A 20,648-nucleotide genomic window follows, 5' to 3' on the forward strand; every position below is an offset into this window, starting at 1 on the left:
ATCTTGTGCTTAGTAGGCTACAATCCAGCTTTCTCAGCTCTGCCTTGTCGTCAAGCTCTGCAGTTTGAGAACATAGCTGATTCTAAATCATAAATCTAGGGATTTTCATCTGACATCTGACATTTTTAAATTCGCAATAGGCTTTTCAACATGTGATATTTTCCTTTAGGATTTTCTGTAGTCTAATAACTAAGACACCACAGGTGACACCACAGGTGTCTCGCCTACACTGCTTGCAAAGTGTTTTGAAGTCTAAGTCTTAAGCGTGTGTGTGTGTGTGTGTGTGTGTGTGTGTGTGTGTGTGTGTGTGTGTGTGTGTGTGTGCGTGCGTGCGTGCGTGCGTGCGTGCGTGCGTGCGTGCGTGCGTGCGTGCGTGCGTGCGTGCGGCAGTATGCCGTCCTCTGCCTACAATACGGCATACTGCACTTTGACTGCACAGAAGAGGACTATACTTGTAATATTGATCACCGATTCTCGTTTTGGTCCGGGGTCTGAAATTCTGAGAGTGTACGAATGGAACCAAACAGGCAATCACATATACTGGCCCGGAATTAGTGTGAATTCATCCATTTGTAACAAATAGAATGTACAAATGGAACCGAACAGACCCTTAAGGATAAGATTCTATATTTGCACTCAGCAACTAATATCATGCGCGACACGTCCAGGTCCCTGGTGGCCTGGTGGCACCCTGATCCTCTGCTCTCATCTCTGTGCTGATCAAAGCCGTGGTCTGCAGACATCTCTGCAAGCCACCCACGCACGCTTAGACAAATCCTCCTGAGAACCTGCATATATAGAACAAGAACAATCCTTGAGGTTCTCTCTCTCTCTCTCTCTCTCTCTCTCTCTCTCTTTCTCTCGGAGCCTCTCTTTACTCGCTCTTGTCTGGCCCATTCTCTCTTCACTCTCTCTCTCTGTGTGTGTGTGTGTGTGTGTGTGTGTGTGTGTGTGTGTGTGTGTGTGTGTGTGTGTGTGTGTGTGTGTGTGTGTGTGTGTGTGTGTGTGTGTGTGTGTGTGTGTGTGTGTGTGTGTGTGCGTGTGCATGTGCGTGTCCTTTGATCTCTCAGGATCTGTGGAAGATAAGCAGAGCTAAGCCTGTCCCCTCTCCAGAATATCAAACAGGCCTGAGTATCTTGACTTACAGTATAGGGAGAAGAAAGCTACGAATATCAGAAGAATCGGACATTGAAAATCTTGTATTTCCAACTCAAACCAGCGAGGGGACATCTTGAGTGGATCTGTTCAAAGGCTACAACAACTCTGTCATTGCTTGAGTACCATTTAACTGGTGCTCTTATCGATGGTCAATGTTCTTTCTTTATTTGGTCTTTGCTTTGTATAGATGTATCCATTTACTGATAGTAGTCATATCTTAAATCCAATACTTGCACTGACTTAATTAAATTAGTTTAAATACATCATTTTATTTTATTTGTTTGACTAAAATGGGACTAAAACCTTTTGAGTTTTCATCGACTAAAACTAGACTAAAACTAAGTATAGTATATGTTTGCTTGTTTGGTGTGTAACTTGTCGGTTATTGCTGCTGCTGTGTCTAAGGAAGGGACTGAATTTCCCTGCACGAAGCAAAGTCTGAACTAATCGTGTTGTTAGATATTAAGGTCTTATAAGTTTTGCTGCTGCTTAACATTTGATTGATCAAAAACTAATTATGGTCAAGAAAAAACAACACAAAAACTAAAACATGAGAACAAATAGTAGAGTCGGTATTGCAGCATGGTGTCGAGACTCGAGACATGCACGCTCACAGCACTGTGTCTACACAAGATTGGTCTGAATGGCACTAGGTGTCACATGGGTGGACCACATGGGTGGACCACACATCACAAAACGTGGATATTGGCAGTGACCAACCACGGGTCACAGACAAGGTCAGAGAGAGAAGGATGAGGCTGGCTCGGCACTGCGTCAGGCACCCGGAACTGGTGTCAGCAAGCAAACTGACACTGTGAGAGCCAACCCAGGGCACAGCCAGGAGGGGAAAGAGGTGCACCACCTACGTAGATACACTGCGGTGAGACAGCAGAGCTAACAACACTGTAGAGCTCACATCTCTGATGCTAGACAGGAGATGCTCTGATGAAGGCTCATAGCCAAAACTTGTAAGCGTTTGTTTATTGGTGTGTGCCAATAAAGTGGAAATGTGAGTAATTTGTCCTTCATTTATTAGACATTTTGGATGTGCTACCTTTTGGGGATTTTTTTCAATTCCTACTTTTGGTATATTGGATGTTGGGTCTAGCACTCCATTGAGATACCCATTGCTGACACACAACCTCGTTTTCTTAGCTAGACAGGAGGGTGAGGAGGGCAGTGACTCAGGAGCCCCTTGGTGAATCGCTGGCATCGATCGAGGCAGACGTATTAGTACAGGCACACGCGCACACACGAAGGTCCCTTACCGGGGTGAAGTTCATGACCTTGAGGATCCAGATGGTCAGGGCCAGGTTGACGATCATGGTGACGAGCAGCAGCAGGATGAAGAAGTAGAGGCATCTCTTCCTCCAGCCGTAGATGCCCACGCCCACGGCGGGGTACGCCGGGGCGCCGCCGCACATCGACGGCGCCCGCTGGTGCAGCGGGTTGGGCTGGGCCGCCAGGATGTACTGCTCCTGGGTCATCTGGACGAGAGAGAGAGAGAGAGAGAGAGAGAGAGAGAGATTACAACAGTGTTTCTCCAACTAAAGCCATTTTTGGGTCACGCCACCATTTGCATGGGTCATGATGTTCACATTTCCTATCTTTAGAAAATGTGAATACACTTTCAAGGAATTGTGAAAATAGCCTATCTACAAGCTTGCGTACGTGTCACATTGCAACGTTGTAATAATGAATAATTAGTTTGTTCATTCGTTCGTTCGTTCGTTCGTTCGTTCGTTCACTCCCTCCATTGATTGATTGAATATGTTTATTGACAACAAAATTACATCAATACGACAAACTTTAAAATGTCAATGTGGATAAAAAAAACAATGCCAATGGCTTGTTGCTATATGCTGTGCTGTGCCATGCTAGTTTTGGTTTAGACAGGAAGGTCAAAGTCATGGACCTTTGATCGCCATTGTTTTGCACAAGGCTTCAGACAATGCTCTCAATAACATACAACAATACAATAATAATCTAATTAAATTAGACTTGTATACTTGAACTGTAGTATAGCAAAATGACTGTTCAGTTCGTTCACAGGAGAATGTGGAGACGAAACACCGGTACAATTTCTGGTTGTACAGTATACTTCCTGACAGTTTGAAGCAGAATGCATAATTTATCAAACCATGTTTTGTGGTTTTGAACATGGTGTTTCGGTTTCTCCAGATTTCAGAGATTCAGGCCCGGCCTAAAAACAAACACAACGGTACTATGAACACATTTCACACTAAATTAAGTTCCTCGCTCTGTGCATTATGATTACATATCTTGAATTCCGTTTGTCTTCATGCATTTGTACTCTTGCCAGAATGATGCTCCAGGCTGTAACTGTACGGTAGCATACAAGACCGTATGCCATTGTAAAATACATCTTGACAGCGTTGTGTTTTGTCCTCCCTGTGGGGTTAGATTTGGGCTATAAAGGAATGCCAGCCATGCTTTGATATTATGTCACACATATTCATGTCTAACAAGTAAAACTACAAGAGAAGGAAAAGAAGGGGGGAGAGGACTCCACCATGTAGATTTGTAACAATGACATTGAATAAACCTTGGCTCCTGGGGGGGGGGGGGGGGGGGACAGAGAGAGAGAGAGAGAGAGAGAGAGAGCCTATGTTTAGTTATGATCCATATCTAACAACCCTCTCTCTCACACACACACACACACACACACACACACACACACACACACACACACACACACACACACACACACACACACACACACACACACACACACACACACACACACACACACACACACACACACACACACATAAACCTTGTGCCTTATGTCCTGGTCCATATTTATACCAATGGTCAATTCAAGGGGCTTTATTGACATGGGATGGGACGATATGTCACAATAATTATTATTGTGGCCCAAAAAATTGTGATTTAACAAAATTATTGCGATGATCAAATATGCTTACAATTCTGACAATGCCATTTCGTCAATGACTTGCACCGCAGGATCCATATTAAAATAATCCAAAGAAGAAAAATATAGGGGGTGGCTTAGGCTTTATACCTACATGAGAAAACATATGTTTACATTGCCAAAGCAAATGTAGAACAGAACATCAGTCTACATAAACACTGTACCTGTGTATGTTATGATCACTGTACATCAACCAGCAGCTATAATGAAGCACTTCTAAAGCACTGATGTGAGATCCTTTATGCACTGACCTCGCCTCATGTTGCTTGCTGTTCATTCCTTTAGCTATGAATCAATAACACATGTTCTCTGTAGCTGTGTAGGGCCTTGGAATATGATCTTGTAATAGAATATTTAGAATGCCAATCTAATCAAAAGCAATGCTGTTCTATAGTGTTAACTTCACAGCAGGCAGTCTTCCAAGTGTTCCAAGGTCTATTTCCACTACAATATTCTCTTTCTTGCTGGTTCAGCAATATCATTGATATTGAATATAATGTGTAATATGCCAGTCTGAGGAAGAGCATTGTGCTCGAAACATCACAGTCACCTTATTGTGCAATAAAGGTATCTATTACAGCATCGGAGCCCTCAGTGTGCGAGCGTATTTATTTGTTATCTTTGTATACTGCTCACCGCTCAGCTCCTGCCCAAGTTTGGGTTGGATGTGCATGTCTTTTTTCTTTTCTTTTCTGTTTTTCATGTAAAATGCCTGTATGACCATTCAAGAACAGCATATCTGTTAAAGCACAAACCACACCAATGCACTCTCTTTAGGTCGTCCTCAGACGAGCCCTCCATCGTTGCTTCCAGTCTTCTCGGTGCTCCATACATCTGGCCAGCTCGTTGGTGCTTTGCACTCATGCATCTTTCTTGAGTACATCCACGTACAGTATGCTAATGTGGGACTTGGCCTTGCTCCCTTCACCCATTTTCAACTTATCTTCATATAATTGGTCCTCAGTAATGCTCATTATAAGATGCTGGCACATATTCTGTCTACTCACTCTTTGTCTCAGAGGAGGGCTGTGGAACGCAGTGTCATCATCATCATCCAATTAATGCAAGGCCTATGTCTTCTATTGCATACTTTCCAGGATGATAATTCCGGTACATTTTATAGCTTGACATCTCCATTGATAGGTTCATTTGGTAGGCAGGATTCTGAACTGTACACAGTCATTAAACACAGAGTGAGTAGATGGACATTCTTCTTTTAATGAGCATGAGTGTGGACCAATATTCTATAAGGTTGAAAATGGGTGACGCGCTCATTTAAACAGTGGAACACCTGCAAATATGTGTACAATACATAGATGTCTCATAGTAGATGTCGTCGCTCTCGGGCAGATTCCTTGTATCATCATCATCAAACTATAATCATCATCATCATCATCAAACTATAATTAGGCCAATGTCTGTCTGAATGTGTGTCAGAAACACATAGCTCCACACTGCCTGCACCAAATCACTCCCACTTTTCACACATAATTGACCATAATAATATGGAGGTCTTAACAAAGCCGTTTTTCCAATTTAACAAATTATAGATTAATAATGAATTTATTAGTGAATTGAAAATGCGCTCAGGGCGTAGGGGGGGGGGGGCAATATATCACAACGGGTAAGCTCCTCACTGCCTGCACCAATCACTCCCACTTTTCACACAGGCATTGACCATAATAATATGGAGGTCTTAGCCCGTCTCCTCTGCTCCCACCGCAACACAACAAACAGTGGCCTATACAATATTGCGCCTGGCCCACCGCTCAGACTGCCTATCTGCACACACACACACACACACACGCACACACACACACACACGCTATCTTAGTTGCTGCATCACGCTGGACCCACTGCTGCTTTCACATGTTGACTTCCACCACTTCCGACATCAACAGCCCACGTAAACTTTCCCAACTACTTTCGCGGTGCACTCGCGCGCGCGTGTGTGTGTCAGCGCGTGTGTAGGCCTACTGTGCGTGTGTGCACACGTGGACAAGCGCACATTTTCTGTGTAGCGTGCGTGTGTGCGTGCGTGTACGCCTGGCCAAGTGCACATTTTGAGTGGGGATGCAACCGTCTTCAGTTCGTGCGGCTAAACACAACACAAGATACAACTGTCTTCCCTCTCCCATCCCCCCCAACACACACACACACACACACACACTCAGCGTGAAGTGGCTACAGCGCACGCTCCGGCGAAAACGGCTAATCTACAAGCTCACAACATCACAGGTTGCAAAAGCCATGAGTTCTCTCAAGCCAAAGCTCAAAATGTACACCATTTTGGACGCAAATGCACCTGCAATTGGATCTGTGCGACTTACCAAATATATCTGGGAGTACCTGTACGACTGTCCCTACTTTCTGTGGTGCATATCAAACTGGGGGTCCTTGATACTTTTCAAATAGGGGTCTGTGGGCTAATAAGTGTAAATGTTGCGGTCCTTTCCATGAAAACGTTTCCCTACCATGCATTTGTAAGAATACTTTCATGTTATACTGCTGTTTTTATTCATTACAAAAACACACACAAATATATTATACAAGTTGAAATATATCAGAACGGGTAAGGACTAGTCTCCATAATTCAGCTTTTTTTTGTGTTAATTCATTCCCTATTTCATCATACTGCAGTGGCACACAAAAGTAGCAAGAATAGACGCGTTGTGATCCACTATGTCACAAATGTCAAAAGTGAAAGTTGTTAAGTGTGGCTGCAATGACAATTATTAACACTTATTATTAAATACAAATGATTCAAATAAAATTATCACAGGCAGATCCGAGACACATAGTTTTATCATAGACATTTGATAGATCTATCATAATACTGTACAAAAGTAATAACAGAAATATCATGGATAACAGTTATATCGTAGATGTATCACATACTGTACAGTGTGTTGTGATAATTGAATCCACCGCTCCACTCTCATGTGCCCTTCCATTTATCCTCACATCAGGCATCAATCCTCTCTCTCTCTCTCTCTCTCTCTCTCTCTCTCTCTCTCTCTCTCTCTCTCTCTCTCTCTCTCTCTCTCTCTCCTCTCTCTCCTCTCTCTCCTCTCTCCTCTCTCTCTCTCTCTCTCTCTCTCTCTCTCTTTTTCCTTAATAATGCTCAGAGAACATCTCGGTTTGTTAACAATTAATGAACATTCACAACACACATCTGGGAATGGTGGTGCACATGGACCAGACCTAGTGCGTCCCAGGCAGGACTATTATGGACAATATTTTCCTCATGAGAGATATTTTAAATGTTTGTGATGTTTATAATTTGGACCTTGGGGTTTTATCACTCGAGCAAGAGAAAGCTCTTGACAGACCATGGTTACCTTTTTTCTGTTCTCAAGAGTTTGGGTTTTGGGGAAGGGTTCAGGTCATGGTTAGGTCTGTTATACAGTGGGGCAACTTGCATGGTCAAGGTGGGAGGGGGGCTTAGTCGACCCATCTCAGTGCAGAGGGGGATAAGGCAAGGCTTCGCACTCTCGGGACAACTATACAGTCTAGCCATAGAACCACTAGTAAGTAGACTGAGGAGCAGGATCCAGGGTCTTTCTCTACCAGGGACACAAAGCCCTCCACTGACAGTAACAGCTTATGCTGACGAGGTTAACATTTTTATAAAAGATCAAGGGGATGTACAGGTCTTCGTGGATACTCTATAGCGCTGTATGAAAAGGCCTCATCAGCCAAAGTAAACTGGGCTAAGTGTAAAGCCTTACAGGTGGGGAGGTGGAGAGGAGGAACATTGCCCTGCCTATACCTGGGGGACTTCAGTGGGGGAGGAATGGTATGAGGGTGTTGGGGGTTTACTTGGGTACTGAGGACTTTCAGAAACAGAACTGGGAGGGCATAGTGGAGAGAGTGTGTGCAAAGTTGTCTACATTGAAATGGATGCTACCCCAGTTGTTGTATAGGGGACGAGTTCTGGTTGCTAATAACCTAGCCTCGGAAACCCAGACGTTTTTATTTCCAGGGAGAAAAAGAAAGTCTGGGTCCGAGTCCACTTCAATTCGGCATAGAGAAGCGCAAACATCACTCTGATCGTCTGCACCTTTGTTAAATTGACACGCACACGCACACATATACACACACACACACTCCTCTCACTCTCTGTCGCTCTAATTAATTAGTCTCATGTCTAGCAGCTGCGCATAGTTTCTGCCGGTGGATCCTGCCGGGAGCTGCCTATGCCATAAAAAGCATAGGTGAGTTCCAAGCTACTAATAACCTGATTGCCTCGACACTGTGGCACAGACTGGTTGTTTTGCCTCCTCCAAGAGGACTGATAGAGGAAGTTCAGAAGCTGCTGGTGAACTTCTGGTCTGGACAACACTGGATACGCCATCTTCCAGTCGAGGAAGGGCTAATTGACATTCAGTCCAGAATACTGGCCTTCAGACTCGAGGCGGCTCAAAGGCTGCTTCACCACTGCGGAGCAAGATGGCTTGAGACTGCTGAGCTGCTTCTACGGGGAGCTGGCCGGTTAGGGTACAGCAAGCAGCTGTTTTTATTAAGACTCAACGAGGTATATCTTAATGGTTTAACTCCTTTCTATAGCTCTGTACTTCAAGCTTTGCAGGTCCTGGAGGCTACCAGAGATCATGAGGAAACACCAGGAATGTGGCTTTTTGAAGAGCCAATATTCTACAACGGCTTCTTTGAGGCACATACTTTATCTTCTCCAAGCCTGCGGTCAGCCCTGCGGGAGCCAGGCTGCGTGAAACTAGAACACTTGCTGAAGGCCACAGAATCTGTGGAGGTCTTGGGACAAATGGCCAAGATCAGGTCTTCCAGACTGCTGACTAGACTGATGGAGGAGGTTGTTTCTTCTCTCCCGGATCCTATGAGGAGATTTGTGGAGAACATGTACACCATCAGAACATTGGGATGATGGGGGGAGTATTGCTTCCCTGCTTTGACTGTCGGCCCTGCTGTGGGAGAGTGGGAGGAGGGAGAGGAAAAGTTCCTCTCTTTTTCTGTTCCGCAGCTCAGGAAGTTCGAGGATATGGGGAAAAAGGCAGCATACCAGGTCTGTGTCAAAGTGTGTCACATACGGTCCTTGGAACGGATGAAAGTGCCGAGGTGGTCAGAGTTCTTTGGCACAGACAAGTCCCCAAAAGGCTGCTGGCGGGCCCTGTACAAGCTGCCCATTGAAAAACAGACAGCTGACCTCCAGTGGATGATAGTGCATGGAGCGATAGCCACAAACAGACACATAGCACACCTCGATCCTAGTCATGGGGTGGGTTGTGTTTTATCTACTCATGAGGAAACCTTAGAGCATCTGTTCTTACAGTGTACCAGGCTAAGGGATTTATTTAGACTAATGGTCTCTTGGTTTCTGGGGTTGGGGGAGGTTTTCTCACACAAGTTATTTGTATTTGGTCCAAAATACAAGTCAAGAAGAAAAGTGTCCATGTGCTTATGAACTTTATGTCAGGGGTGGCTTATAAGCTGGCCATCTGGATTAGCAGGAAAAACAAAACCCGGGGGGTGGGGTCTGTAGATCCTGTGCAAGTGATGCAAGGACTGGTGGCAGCCCGCCTCAGGGTTGAACATGCCTATTACAGGACAGTGGACAATCTAGATAGAGACTTTTGATGCAACGTGGGCTGTGGGAGGGGTGCTGTGTATGGTGGAGGAGCATGGGGAACTAATTCTCTCTTTTTAATATTTAATATTTATTTCCAAGTTTGAATGAAGCATGTGTAATGATGTGATCTGGTGCTGAGTTGCGGTAGTATTTAATAAAGGTACTTTTAAAATCAAAAGATCTCTCTCTCTCTCTCTCTCTCTCTCTCTCTCTCTCTCTCTCTCCCCCTCATTCTGCCTCTCTCCACAACCCCCCCTCTCTCCATCTCACCCATTCCTCCCCTCCTCCTTCTCCTCTCTCAATCCATTTCTGAGATTGAACTGACAACAGAGCCATCCATCAATCCCTATACTCCCCCCACCCAGCCCTGCGGTGCAACCTAACTTTATTAACATCATAACGCTCCACATCCATAAACAAGCCCCCCTGCCCCCCCGCCGCCATAGGGCCGCCACGGCCCTCATCGTCATGGTTACCACCGTGCCACGGGTGCTGCCGCAGTGACCCCGTAAAAAAAATATGGTCGTTGCCCCGCACTGCATGGAGGAAGGAACCATTTTTCATTTGGTATAATACAGTACAAAATACAAATGTGAGGTGAGGTATAAGAATGTACTGGTGCAGTGTTTGTGTGTGTGTGTGTGTGTGTGTGTGTGTGTGTGTGTGTGTGTGTGTGTGTGTGTGTGTGTGTGTGTGTGTGTGTGTGTGTGTGTGTGTGTGTGTGTGTGTGTGTGTGTGTGTGTGCGCGCATTTTGTCAGGTTAAAAATCTATTTTGAATTGTTAAATTCATGACATAATATTGCAAGTAGAGGACAAAGAGTGTTGTATTAATGCCCGTCGGCGTCAGTCATACACTGTGAGGCAAGACAAGAATTAAGACTTCAGTATAAGAAATTTTACTCGAGTAAGGAGCCAACATCCAAACGGAACATCCACCTCTCACAACAACAGGAGGCACTGTATTTGTATTTTTTGTATTTATTTATTCAGCACAATATAAAAAACAACACAGTGAGCATATAAATATAAGAGGGGTAAAGTGCTAGGCTGAGGCAAAAAAACCCCAAGGGGCTTATACGAGGCCTCTACCTATGTAAATGAAACATTGTACAAGAAATATAGAACATCCAGAAGACATAGTTGCAGTATATAAAACAAGAACAAAACAAAACAAAAAAACAACAAGAACATGATTAGAATTATAGGTTATCTACATGATTAGAGAAAAGAAGAGATGATACAAAGAGATATAATTAAGTAATTAAGTAATCTGGTCAATTAAGTGGGTCCTAAACTTATGTTTGAAGTTTTTCAATGAAGTAGAATTCGATGAGATTGCTGTATAGGTGTTCCATAGCTCTGAAGGAAGTCAAGGACTTCAGGAGGAGGGCCCTGAATGGCATGGCCAGTGTATGGAACTCCAACCTCCCCCGACAAATCAAACTCCGCTTCTTCTAACGTGACGGTAGAATCTGTTCTCCTATATGGCAGTGAATGCTGGACCCTGAAGCCAACTCTGCAAAAGGCTCTAGGCGGATGCTACACCAGAATGTTACGTGTAGTGCTCAACATCAGTAAGAGTACACATGTTACCAACGAGAATTTGTATGCTGGAATATTCAGGGTGAGTGACAAAATAGCAGCCAGGAGAATGAGACTTGCAGGACACTGCCAAAGACACCAAGAGCTGCCAGCCAGCAAACTGGTGCTGTGGGAACCAACACTTGGGCACTGGTCACAAGGACGTCCCACACTAACATTATGTGGATGTACTCAAGAAAGATGCAGGAACGCAAAGCACCAACGAGCTGGCCGGATGTATGGAGAACCGGGATGACTGCATGAAGCGACGATGGAAGGCTCGTCTGAGGACGACCTAGAGAAGGAGCCAAAACTTGCACGACCTGCCAATGCAATGGAAACCCAGTCTAGCTCATTGAACAACAGGGATTCACAGTTTGTATACCTGCCCACAGCTACAGCCAGGAAACAAATATGTTGCACACCAACCAGTGGAGGCGCCCACTCGCCCTGTTACCAGTGTTGATTTCGTCGATTCATTCTATGACGAAAAATTCCGTCGACTACCTTTTTTCACTGACGAAAACTATAAATGGAAACTAAATGAAAACTAAGCTATGACGACTAAAACTAAGACTAAATATACCGACAATTTTGTCAACAAATTAAAAACTAGACTAAAATGTTAGGAAGGGACTAGTGAACAAGAGATCCAGTATAAGCAAAAGACACAAGTCATTGTACACTTGGTTGCATGCTGAAAATAGCAGATCTACAAGCTTCAGTAAGTGTAAAATGAGCCATTAGGACAGCATCAAGGCCCGCCAAAATACATTTTAGTCGACTGAATCAACTGTAGATTTAGTCGACTAAATTCTTATGATATTTAGTCTACTAAAACTAGACTAACACTAAAACATTCCAGGTGACTACAATGTGACTAAAACTAAATGAAAACTATTCAAACGACTATGACTAAAACTAAAATCTACCTCTAAGCTTCTTTACCCAGCCGGAGACGTGTCAATATATATGACCCACATCATACTCAGGCAAATGTGGCAGAAATCAAGGTGCACAGCGCAATTAGGAGAAAATATATGGACCTAACCCTGGCAGGGACATGCATCGCAAATCACATTTTATTACAGGTTTCTTGTTTGAAGGGGTGTATTTTATGTAGATTCCTTTTCTGATGGGAGCTGATTCCTGAGCATGTCAGACTCATTCCACAGAAATCCCACATCAAAGTACTGTAGATCCTTCTTTGATGTAGGACCTAAATGAAGATACATGAATAGTAATTCACACGTAATGTCAAGTCTACCGCAGAATTATGCAAAGTCGGCCATGCCGGCACGCAGAGGAAACTTGTAACTTGTAAAGTGTGAACGTGTACTGTATGTGATGCCAAGGAAGCTCAGCTGACTGGCGCACACTGCAATATGTATAGGCAGGCAGGCAGGCAGGCAGGCAGGCAGGCAGGCAGGCAGGCAGGCATAGAGAGAGACACACACTCGGATGCATTGGGCGTCATTGGATTTCCTCTATGCTGGTGGGTTATAATAAGATATGATGATATATTGTTCATTTGGGTAAATGCCTATTCCAGGGTTCTGAAACAGGCCATGCCAGGGGAGATGGGGAGGGAGAGGGACAACAGCATAAAGAGGAGCGTGTTTGTGTGTGTGTGTGTGTGTGTGTGTGTGTGTGTGTGTGTGTGTGTGTGTGTGTGTGTGTGTGTGTGTGTGTGTGTGTGTGTGTGTGTGTGTGTGTGTGTGTGTGTGTGTGTGATCATGGAGTCATGGAAACTGTCTTTATTTGGTGCTTATGGGAATATTAGTTGATCAAGGCCTGTTATTAGATGAAATTGAAATGACACACATTCATGCATATCAGGTCGCACTTGTAGTTAGTTCGTATTCATATTGAAAAGGGAAATGATTAAATATGCTGCTATTAATTATATTCTAATTCTATGGTATAATAAAAATGTTCTTACTTGAGTGAAAGGTTGAGAACACTGTAGAAATAATAATAAACCAAAATATAGCCAATCCGCAAGATCACAACACGTTGCGCTGCGACAGATTGTGAGCTTGTATAGATGTGCCTTTTACGGAAGGAAATCACTTCCGCCTATACGTCATCAGCCATCAGTAGCTATGTCAGACCCGAGTTCTAGAAATGATAATAAAGTAAATAAAGACAGACAGACAGACTTCTAGACAGACTTCTAGACAGACAGACTTCTAGACAGACAGACTTCTAGACAGACAGACTTCTAGACAGACAGACTTCTAGACAGACAGACAGACAGACAGACAGACAGACAGACAGACAGACAGACAGACAGACAGACAGACAGACAGACAGACAGACAGACAGACAGACAGACAGACAGACTGACTGACTGACTGATTGGTGCTGTAGGCTCATGGCCGGGCCTGATGGGGCCCATGGCTGTCAGCAGTCTGCTCTCATCTGCTTAATCAATCAATAGCAGCTCTATGTAATGTGGGCTTTCACTCATTCTCTCTCTGTCTCTCTCTCTCAGCGGGAGCTCTCTCTCGCCTGTCTCTCTCTCTCTGGTCTGCAGACCTGAGCTCACCCACTATAGGCTATGTTAACAAATCGATACCTGTCTTGCAAAAGGTCACATTGGCTATTAACCATAAAGCACGTAGACACACACGTGCATACTGCATAAATACACACAAATATGTGCATGCATGCCGTCGCACATGCACGCACGCACGCACACACACACACACACACACACACACACACACACACACACACACACACACACACACACACACACACACACACACACACACACACACACACACACACACACACACACACACACACACACACACACGGGTTCTGTCAAGGTGAAGACACACAGTTTGACGGATGGGTGAGGCTTTGATGGATTTGTTGCTGTTTAAAGGTTGGATTGAACAACTTAACACGTGCACATAATTATTATTACACACACACACACACACACACACACATACACACACACACACACACACACACACACACACACACACACACACACACTGGTGGGTAGTAACAAAGTACATGTACTGTACATTATTCGCGTAAATGCATTTGGAGACTTTCACTCCACTACAAAGATTGTACATATTGTCTACTACGTTTCTATTAAAACTTAAGCAGTTTTTCAATTGAAAATACTGTTCTAAAAGCTTTCAATGCTTAGATCTGCTACTTTCCATTGATATTTTTCTACTGCAGGTGTCGTGGGAGTTATAGTCACTCAAATAAATAATTGACAAAGCATGCACACACACACACACAGATACCACATGTTATCTGAAAGGTTACTAAGCTGAAAAACAAGTTACATAAATGAAACCAGTATGTATTCACCAGAGAGACGTACAGTACAGTATGTACTGTATGCTACACAAGCTTCTGTATGCCTGCAATGTGTGCAAACATGCGTGACCACCTGACAAACACACAGCGTGCGTGAGCTGTATACTGCTGGGTTGACTAAAGGGTCACGGACACACTCAGGTGTTAAGCATAAATACGCACACACACACACACACACACACACACACACACACACACACACACACACACACACACACACACACACACACACACACACACACACACACACACACACACACACACACACACACACACACACACACACACACATCTTATGGTATTGTAAGATAGTTTTCTCTAAGTTGCACAATGTAACACAGCTCTGTTTACAGTTTACACATTTATGTATTTCCATTTATCTCATGCCAATAAAACCCTTTTGAATTGGATGTAATTGGGGGGAGAGAGAAAGAGAGAGGGAGGGAGAGAGAGAGAGAGAGACAGAGAGAGAGAGAGAGAGAGAGAGAGAGAGACAGACAGAGAGAGAGAGAGAGAGAGAGCAGCATGTTGACAAAACTGCAGTCTAGACGGACTGTTCACCGCAGGCTTTGAACTGATTAATCAGGTGCATCCGGCCATCGAGGCATTTGAGCTGATAACTGCATCTTGTCACTGTCGGGTGGAAACCTTGGCATCTCCACGTTTGTTTTGTTTTGCTTTTTCACAAATGAATGACCTACTTTGCAGTAAAACAGACTCAGCAGAACACACAGTGTAGTGAAAGTAATTCAGTGAGCTTGTGACTATAAGTGCATTGGATCAATTGTAACACAAGGTTATACTTTCCATTGCCTTTAATGTAACTTTTACAGCACGATCAGGTGGCACAGTGGTAACAGTCCCAGCCCACCACCACCACAGAGGTTATGGGTTTGAATCCATCATGGCGCAACCGGCTTTGTTGTGTGTCTACACGAACACAATTGGTCCGTGTTCGGGGGAGGGAAGCCCGCAGGGAGGGTGTTATTTGTCACTGCATGTAATCCTACAGACTGGGGCAGCACCTGTAAGCAGGGAGTGTTGGGTGGGGGGAGTAGGACGAAGGCTCTACGTCCTCCCGGTGGGGGCTCCTCACCGGCAGGTGAACCAGTAGGATACAACAGCAAGTGACAACAATGTGTGTGGGGAGGGATAAATTGGGATAATCATGACTAAATTGGGGAGAAAAAAGCTGGTAAAACATAATTAGCTACTCTACATTTTAGGAGACATTTTGGACATACAAGGTTTCCACCTGACGAAACAAAGACATTTGTTCCAAATCTGCTCGGCCGCCAGGGGGACTTCCTGTTGTTCCCCCTCCTCCCCGATGTCTTCACTGTAAAAGACTGTTATATTTCCCTCTATTTCCCTCCGTCTCATCGTGCCTCTCTCTCTCTTTATTTGATTTTTTTGCCCAACCGCAGGAGACTAATTAAGATCCAACGACAGACCAGAGAGAGAGAGAGAGAGAGAGAGAGAGAGAGGGAGAATGTCGAGGAAAGACGGGCATGGTGAGAGAGAGGGGCGAGGCAGGGGAATGAGATAGAGAGAGAGAGGCAGAGAGAGAGAGAGTATAAGCTCACGAGAGGCGATGAGTCCCCCGCTGTCGAGCTGCAGACGCCGTGATCGGCAGCTTGATTGGCAGGTTAATTTAAAGCCTCTCACACATTGGCTTTCATCAACCCAACCCCCCCGGTGTGGATTGGCTGTCAAGCTCACAGAATTATCCAATCACACAATGCTCTGCGGGACAGGGGTGGAGTGGTTATAAAGCGCACGCCGTGCTTTCATTAGATGTCTTCTATAACAACACGGACAAGTGACTGACTGACTGACTGACTGACTGACTGACTGACTGACTAGAGGAGTAGGGCCTGAATGTACCGTGGTGTCTGCTGATGGAATGAAAGGCGTCCTCCGGGACAGGGGAAAAGAAGTGTGCACACTGTGTCCAGGGGTGTTATTTGGACTCCCAGGAGATGGCAATTGCAACCGCCTAGGATTCACATTTCACCTCAAGCGCAGTTAGTTTATGCAATTTGTTTGTTTGTTTGTTTGTTTTAGTTTTTTTTTTTTTTACAGATTCATCTAATTTTAGATAAGCGCTGAGTGCATCTCAATCCACACCCACCCAGACACATTTTGTGTCTGCAATCATGCAGCCACTTTCAACCTTGAGTCCCTAGTAATTTGTGTAATTGTGTCATGTATAGGGGTTCTGCTTTCAGAAATATTCATTTAAGCAGTCACCTTTTTGCCAACCTCTAATTTGTTTCTGGAATTACGCCTCTGGATGGGACCTTGGGTGTAGAAGATTATAGAGGCTTACCACGAAATAAGTCTTAGAACTGTTTTGGGTTTATCCTTGAACTGCTGTAGATCTAACGTTGTGTTTTTTGTGTAAAAACTGAATTTGTAGATCAGCGATTTTCACTGTTAAATAGGGCTTAAGTGATTACCCTTTTGGCCTGAATATAAGACTACTGTACTGTTTCTTTCTAATGGAAATATCCTAAAAAACAGGGTCGAATTATAATCGGGGACTAGACTATTTGACATTCAATGTTCTTTTTTCTTGAAAAATGGGGGTCGTCCCATAATCCGAGTCGTTTTATATTCTGCACAATACAGTAATTCATAATGTATTTTGTGCGTTGAGTTCCCGTGGAGACACCAAATGAAGTCCCGAGACAAAAAGTTTGGGAACCACTGGCATGTGGTTGAAGAAGGTTTAGCCCACTTTCAAGAAAACCGAACATTTACAGAACCCCACTCTGCTCTCCGCTTTAACCACACATTTCCAGATTGTTAGCGAACAACGTCCTAGCGTTGTAACTGCAGTTTGTTTTTGCTCGGCCGTCCTGTCTCGACAGAGCGTGTCTGTACTTGTTTAGAAAGCTACAGTCCCATTCATCATGTTTTTTCTTTCCGTTCCACTGTGGTGAGCACTGTAGCGCAGAGGAATGGTGCTATACAACAATAGCCACCGGTTGATGGATGGGAACTCTGCTCCGCTACGTTTGTTACTGGATTTTGTACTTTCTATTTCTGCTGCTTCTACTTATCAGTAACTGAAATGGCAGAATCCCTTCTTCGATGTTATGCCATGTCTTGTCTTGTCATGTCACGTCGTGACTATGTTACGTTAAGCTACATTGCCTTCTCATTTGACCTTAGAATCCATTCTTTCCACTAGACACTACAATAAGTGCAACATCGTGGAACATTAATTAACATGACAGTTCAACCTTTGAACCTTCGTGAAATGAAAATCTATATTGCATTACCAATGGTGCATTGCTCATACACCCTCTCAAATGTGCATAATGGAACTATATGAGATCTTTTAAGCAGACGGACTCTTAACTTTTACATGCTTCATGTGGTGTAATTGATATAAAATAAGTAATTTTTTGAGTGAACTACTCCTTTAAGTCATTTTTTTCCACTTTTTTAATTTCAGTTCATCATTAAACAGTATAAATTCAACCAAATATAGAATAAATGGTGCATTTATATAGTGCTTTCATCCAAAGCACTTTACACAGACACTTTACACAGACACACATTCACACACCGATGGAACCGGCAGAGGAAACCATGCAAGGCACCAACCTCAGGAGCAATTAGGGTTTCAGTGTCTTGCTCAAGGACACTTCGAGCCCAGAATCGAACTGGGAACCTTGCAGTTCCCATCCGGCTGCTCTACCGGCCACTGTACCCCTGAGCCACTGCCGCCCCTATTATAATGTGATATGTCTTCTTAATACTACTTCATAAAAGTAAAACGACAATATGACTATCGGCTTACAAATAATGCTGTCTGTCAAATTTGTAGCGTACACATTAGCCAAATTAATTTACATTGTGACAATTATAAATCGGACTTAGGCAAAATTACTTCTGGAATAAGTGACCATCTTGAAAAGGTTGTAAAATCGCTTAAGTCACTTTGTCATGAACAGTACAGTGCAGCTGTTATGCCCATGCACCTACTGTAATTTCTGTTTCTAAAATGTACACAATGTTTGGATGGACATGCTACAGTATGTGTAAATATGTAGATACCGTGTCTCTTTTTTCATTCCTTTTTCGAAAGACCATACATGGAACACAATGCCTCACTGCTTGGCACTCAGCATCAAGTGTTGGATTGGGGTAAATCCCTGTGACATAGAGTCATGTCCAAGGGGTGTACTTGTACAGTACATCAAGCTGCCTCACGCTACAGAAACAGGAGATAGGTTCCTGCCCTGTGGGTCGTAGCTACAGAAACAGGAGATAGGTTCCTGCCCTGTGGGCCGTATGGCTCAGCAAGGCTTACTGTGATGTGACAATAAAGATGATTCTGATTTGCCTTGTGACTTACACAAAAATAAAATGGCCTCTGTCACACTCTAAATTATACTCCTGGGGTGGGAACAGCATCTTTTCAATAAGGAATCGGATAGGTTTTACCAGAGGTGGTCAGCATCATGGAGATGTATTAGGGAAATAATAATAATATCCATAGAAATGGCATAGGCCATTATTGTAGGAATGTGTGTATCTAGTCAAGCCTGTGTGTGAGCACCACAGGAGCAGAGCCACACACTGCCAAACACAAGGCATTACACCATTGCAATGATTGCTTTTCATTTCCATGAGACCGAATTTTGTCAAGAGCACCGGCTAGACTATGTCTGGAAAGTAGACACATTTAGAGTCAGAGCGTCTCTAAATGTTCCTACTTCAGGGTCATTCACGCTCAAAAGTAGGGATAAATATGTAGCTTCGTGATGGGGCCTGATACTGGGTGCCAGAGGCATTTCCAGTACTCTGTGACTTTAGTTTGTCCTCCCCAACACACTCAGCCCCCCCCTCGTGCTTCAAATGTATGTTAAAGGCTTTTTAGTGAGTCATGTTTCCAACACAGAGAGAGAGAGAGAGCGAGAGAGAGAGAAAGAGAGAGAGAGAGAGAGAGAGAGAGAGAGAGAGAATGGTGTAGGCAGGTTCCGTTAGTACCCCCTGCCAAAAAAAAGGAAGAATAACAAAGCATTACGTGCTCTGATGTGCGAATGAACAGGTTATTAATGTGCACGCCAGCGCTAAAGACTGACAGCATATCCTCATGATGACACACTCAGATTGAAAGGGACATCAAGCAGGGAGACGTCTGATCCTCAGAAGAGACAGATTAGTGCTCAGCGGGAGGAATTCTTCACGTTTCACGTTCTGTCAGTTCCGTCAGTTCTGCCGTTTGCTGTTGCCGGATTCAACTGTAGGGCACGCACGCATGCACGCACGCACGTTCTTACACAACTGCACTTTACCAGTAAGACGCCTGAGGGCGAGAAGCGATCTCGCCATGGCCAGGGTTCATGGCCATATAAAGCGTGTCTTGAGTATAGAGGGTTTGATGATGTCAGACTGACATATGCGTGATGTGATCATATATGGGGATGTGATGTCACGATGTGTGACCATATATGGAGACATGATGTCACGATACATGACCATATGGAGACGTGATGTCACGATACGTGACCATATATGGAGACATGATGTCACGATACGTGACCATACATGGAGGCATGGGGGTGACAGATTGATTGACGGGAAATGAAATGCAAGTTTTCATAGTAAATGTGGTCGCAATAAACACTCTGACTCTGTTTGTCAAAGCCCCCCCCCCCCCCCCCCGACACATACACACACACTGCAGTGCTGTTAGTGTGAACCATTGTAATTAAATTGTGCGTGCGTGCGTGCGTGCGTGCGTGCGTGCGTGCGTGCGTGCGTGCGTGCGTGCACACACACAAGCGCATGCCTGCATCTGTATGCATGGCTCCGTCCCTCTCTCCCTGTCTCTTTGTCAACCTGTCTTTGTCTCATTACCTCATGATGAGTTCCTGAGTCGCATTTCACCTCATTCTCAGCTCTGTGTTTGCCTTTCTCCGTCTCAGCTCTCTCTCTCTCTCTCTCTCTCTCTCTCTCTCTCTGAATTGCTT

The 20,648-nt window shown here is 44.3% G+C and overlaps 1 protein-coding gene across 3 annotated transcripts in view; it reads right to left on the reverse strand.

The window, feature by feature from the left end:
* LOC306922272 (zeta-sarcoglycan-like) overlaps nucleotides 1–20,648 on the reverse strand; it is a gene marked incomplete at both ends in the record, with an annotated part of 588,514 nt that overhangs the window by 242,727 nt on the left and 325,139 nt on the right. For all 3 annotated transcript variants that reach the window (XM_079499734.1, XM_079499735.1, XM_079499733.1), the window contains one exon: nucleotides 2,427–2,645. In XM_079499734.1, the coding sequence (XP_079355860.1) occupies nucleotides 2,427–2,645 (219 nt within the window). The remainder of the gene's footprint in view (nucleotides 1–2,426; nucleotides 2,646–20,648) is intronic.

The sequence above is a fragment of the Electrona antarctica genome (assembly GCF_951216825.1).
Source record: "Electrona antarctica genome assembly, chromosome: 4".
Taxonomy (NCBI): domain Eukaryota; kingdom Metazoa; phylum Chordata; class Actinopteri; order Myctophiformes; family Myctophidae; genus Electrona; species Electrona antarctica.